The sequence below is a fragment of the Lottia gigantea genome (assembly GCF_000327385.1).
Source record: "Lottia gigantea unplaced genomic scaffold LOTGIsca_13, whole genome shotgun sequence".
Classification (NCBI taxonomy): domain Eukaryota; kingdom Metazoa; phylum Mollusca; class Gastropoda; family Lottiidae; genus Lottia; species Lottia gigantea.
This window is the reverse complement of record NW_008707425.1, coordinates 2,733,397-2,738,320: the sequence shown is the minus strand read 5'-3', so window position 1 is coordinate 2,738,320 and position 4,924 is coordinate 2,733,397. Positions and strand designations below refer to the sequence as shown.

At 37.6% G+C, this 4,924-nt stretch overlaps 1 protein-coding gene across 1 annotated transcript; it reads left to right on the top strand.

Annotated features, from left to right (window-relative positions):
- Positions 1-2,488: 2,488 nt before the first annotated feature.
- Positions 2,489-2,935, top strand: LOTGIDRAFT_157260 (hypothetical protein; the record flags this gene model as incomplete). The annotated part of the gene is made up of 1 exon (XM_009049022.1): positions 2,489-2,935. One exon carries the CDS (start codon positions 2,489-2,491, stop codon positions 2,933-2,935), a length of 447 nt encoding a protein of 148 aa, XP_009047270.1.
- Positions 2,936-4,924: the final 1,989 nt, after the last annotated feature.

Genomic DNA, 4,924 nt, shown 5'->3' with positions numbered 1-4,924 from the left:
ACTATGAATACAGACTCCTTTATCAGTGCCCTAAGAAGTTTCATAAGTCGCCGAGGTTGTCCTTCTAGTATTAGATTGGATAATGGTGGAAACTTTATATCTGGTGATAAAGAGCTTAAAACTCAATTAAAGATTGGAACCAAGCACAAAAAGATGAATTTCTTTTACAGCGAGAAATAAAATGGTTATACAATCCTCCAGCTGGATCTCACTTTGGAGGGATTTGGGAGAGATGCATTAGAACTGTCAGAAGAATTTTAGATGTGTTATTAAAGGAGCAGTTACTAGACGATGAAGGTCTCACTACCATGATGTGCAAAGTGGAAATGATAATTAATAGCAGACCTTAAACACCAGTTTCGGATGATCCTAAGGATTTACAACCCCTATCTCCAAGTCATTTATTGTTGCTGCGCGATGGACTAAGATTACCACCTGGTAAATTTGTGAAACAAGACTGCTATGTCAGACGCCGCTGGAGACACATTCAGTATCTAGCAGACATTTTTTGGAAGAGATGGACTAGAGAATATCTCCCACTATTACAGAAAAGAGACAAATGGAACCATGAAAAACGAAATTTGTGTGTAGGTGATTTGGTTTTAATTGTTTATGAAAATTCACATCGCGGTTCTTGACCTTTAGCTCACGTGCTCAACGTGATGCCTGATAATAATGGCTATGTTCGTATGGTGGAGCTAAAAACTAGCTCAGTCAATTCTGTGACAAGGCCAGTGGACAAATGTGTTCTTTTGGAAAGTTATACAGAATAAAACTACTAGTGATTGTGCGTGCAAGATGAATATTCTTATGGAATTTGGAACTCATCAGTCTAAATCTAAAGAAGATTTGTTATTTTGTTCTTATATTATTATTTGATTTAAGTAGTATTATAAGGTTAAATGTTCAACGCATGTAGGTTTCAAATTTAAGAGGCCGGATATGTTGGTTCGAAAACCTATGATTCGTATGGTTTGTACCAGTAATTAACTTCATAGGTCTAAGCTTCCCTATTTGCATTACATTGAGTGTCTTGTTAATCAAGCATAATTGTTAAAGTCAGTTCGTCGTAAACAGCGGATATTGTTTTAGACCCGAACGCATGTTGGAAAAAGTTTATAAGTTTCCTAATTTCAATTTAGATGAAGGCTGCAACTCATACTTATTTAGTGTATATTATTATTATGGTTGCTTAGACACCACAAGAAACCAGCTTTCTGGAATATCTTGTTTATAATAAGCCGAAAAGTTGATTTGAATGACAGCTACTGTATTGTTTTTATTAACGTTGAACTTGTTTCACTGTTTATTATGTAGTATTATAGTAAGGTTTGCATTCTGAAGTGAATTGTTAAGTCCCCATCCTTTAATGGCTCTCTATAAGTGACATAAACCACTTTGCTTGTGATAAATTCCAAGAAGTTCTGGACTGGACATCTTGCGTGGATAATTAGTGCCATTACTTCACCCAGCGTCCTACATTATCAACTACAGCAGTCTAGCATAAGCTGTCAGTTTATTTGCATTTTTCATGATTGTAAACACACAATAATTCATTTTAATATCTTTATTAACAAGTAATATTTGTATCATTACAGAAACCCTTTCAAGTATTGTTTAGTTATTGAATGTCTAACGAGTACCAAATAAATTCGTCAATATCAAAGCAAAGGAGTTATCACTGGGCATACCTTTAGCCGCAACAACAAGCGCCACCAAACAAGTAACTCTTCAAACAATATTTTCCTCAAAAGGATTTCCAAGAAGATACTGTCATGGACTTTGTTAAAATGTGTACTCTAGCTGATATTCCTTTGGAAAAAACTAATAAGATAAGACCATTCCTTATAAAGCATTGTAGAAATGGAGGAGCTATACCTCAAGCAACATACCTGTTGTGACCGACTCGGCGGCCTATTGCAAGAAAGCTTACAGAGATGTATTGCAACCGGTTTTCCCAAAATCTATCCATGTGTTATGATTGGCTCACATCATCAATCTAGCTGGAGAAGTTTTTCAAAACTGGGCAGATTTTAGCCATTAGTTTCAACTATATCATCAGCATTTAACAAGAAACCTGCTCGGAAACTATGTTTTTTGTCATTTTTTGCTGAGTATGTACAAAAGGATCAAGTGAAAGCAGCACCAGTCCCATGTCAAACTCGTTGGAACTCTTGGTTTGAAGCAGTAATATACCACTCCACACATTTTCAACTGTACGAGGGATTTTTCAAGGCAGAAAAGGGACAAGCTCAAGCTATTGATAGAATAGTTGAATTGTGCACTCACAAAACTCTATTCTCTCAAATTAAACTTTTCTTCTTGTCGGAAAATTGTGTACCACTCATGTCTGCACTTACCAGTTTAGAGGCAACAAAAGATCCACTTCCAATTGGAGTGTATAATAGATTGAAGAGTCTCCGTCAATTTTTTTTTCGGCACAACTAAAGAAACTTTTGGAATTGAGACCGATCGATTGCTTGGCCAGATGACAATATCAGAGAAAACCAAAGCTGTCAAGTCTTTTCATGATGTTTTATCTAAGTCTTTGAGTAAATTAGAAGCTCATGTCAACTCACATCCGGGTTATGATGTTTACCGGTCTGTCCGATTGTTCGATCCACGACAATTGGGTATGTTGTCCCACGACATTGAACAGTATCAATCTATGCCGTCCAATGAATTGGTTCATGAATTCCAGTTGTATGTTCAGCTAACACCAGATGATATTCCTGATACATTCAATGTATCAGCCTTTTGGCACTCCATGAGTCACTGTTTCCCACTACTAGCAGCAGTTGCTAAGGATGCAATCTGGATGCCTGTTGCTAGTGTGGATGTTGAAAGATCCTTCAGTCAATACAAGCATCTTCTAGATGACACGAGGGAGAGTTTGACCGAGGAACACACAAAACTGACAGGAGGGAGAGTTTGACCGAGGAACACACAAACAACTGATAATGCTGTATTTTAATGGGGATGTGGAGGGACGTTTTTTTAATGTTTAAATTTATGGACTGCTATGGTATTGACATTGATGTAAAATAACTCTCTGGATATGACAGTGTTAGGCTAATTACTGTATCGAGTACCGGTATTATTAGTAATGGTGCATTTGTTTTATATTTGATAACTCTTTTGTTAATGGATAACTCTCGATATTTCAAATTTAGGGGCCCAAAAAAAATTTGATATTGTCATTCATCAGTATTGATTGAATCAAAAATAATGTCAAGGTGAAATGATGTTTGAAGACAAGAAAGCAAGCATGATCCCAGCCCTCTAAATTAAATGGTACCGGTAGGCCTACATCATATATGTAATGCCATATTGAAAAATCAGTTTGTTCTGAAAGCAATATTTAGTAAATATGTACTGGCAATGTTACTTTTTCCAAAGGTGTAATTCATGACATCTTAAATATCTCCAGTCTGATCATTAAATACTTATCCTGCAACACTCTCATGAAGTATTGAACCAAATTTGACGTTTCCATTTTGACATTCTTCAGATATAATATGGAAAGACTCGTAATAAGTAAGCCTGTTATGCAGGTAATAAAATGAAGGGCGTGGACTATTCACCACCCGGGTGGCAGAAAAAATCTCTAAAAATTCATGAAATGTCAGCCTTTTTGATATAATTGTTTCTTTCAGTGACATATTAGTCGACTCTGAGTAATTTATAATGGATTTTGTCAGGTTCAGACAAGACCGTGTTAATATAAATTGAATTTCTTGCAATGAAACGCAAGTAGAAATTCCGACATTTTGTTTACACCAAATTAGCATACATCCCAAAAGGTCCTGTTACTGTTGCTATGAAATTTAGCCCCTCCAATCCCAAACACCGACATGGGGAAATCGAGTCGAAAAATCCAAAGAATATCAATCCCTGGTTGGAGCCATCGCGAATGTGTAAGTAATGTATGTGGGTGGTAATAAGGTTTAAGGTATAATAAGGTGTACGATAATAAACCATACTGACGGGTGGTAAGTAATATGTAAGGGTAGTAATAAGGCGTACGATAATAAACCATACTGACAGGTGTTAAGTAATGTGTACGGATGGTAAAAAGGTGGTTAACAAAAACAAGAACTGTGAGTGGTAAACAAGAACTACGGGTGGTAAGCAAGAACCGAGGGTGGTAATCAAGAACGGGAGTGGTAAACAAGACCCCAGGGTGGCGAACAACAGCTAGGGTGGTAAACAAGAACCAAGGGTGGTAAACAAGAATTGGGGATGGTAATCAAGAGCTGAAGGAAGTAAGTTCTTGTTAACCACCAACAATTCCTGTTTACCACCCCCAGCTCTTGTTTACCATCCAAAATACTTGTTTACCACCCACAATACGTCACAATACGTGTTAACCACCCACAATACGTGTTAACCACCCACAGTTCTTGTTAACCACTCAGTTCTTGTTCTTGTTAACCACCCACAATTCTTATTTACCACCCTAAACTCTTGTCCACCATAAGATCTTGTTCACGGTCCTAGTTGTTGTTTACCACCCTGGGTTCTTGTTTAACATCCCCAGCTCCTGTTAACCACCCTGGGTTCTTGGTTACCACCTTTAGTTCTTGTTTAACACCCTAGTTGTTTTTCATTAACCTAGCTGTTGTTTCCCACCCCAGCTGTTGTTCACCACCCTCAATACTTGTTTACCACTCACAATACTTGCTTACCACTCTCAGCTCTTAGTTACCACCCTAGTTGTCGTTCATTAACCCAGCTCCTGTTTACCACCCCCAAATCTTGTTTACTGCCCCCAGCTCTTGTACATCTACCCTCGGTTCTTGTTAGCCTCCCTCAACTCTAGTTTACCACCCACAATTCTTTTTTGCCAACCTAAACTCTTGTTCACCTACCTCACAACTGTCAATTCTTGTTTGCAAACCTCNAACTTTTGCAACTAAGCTCT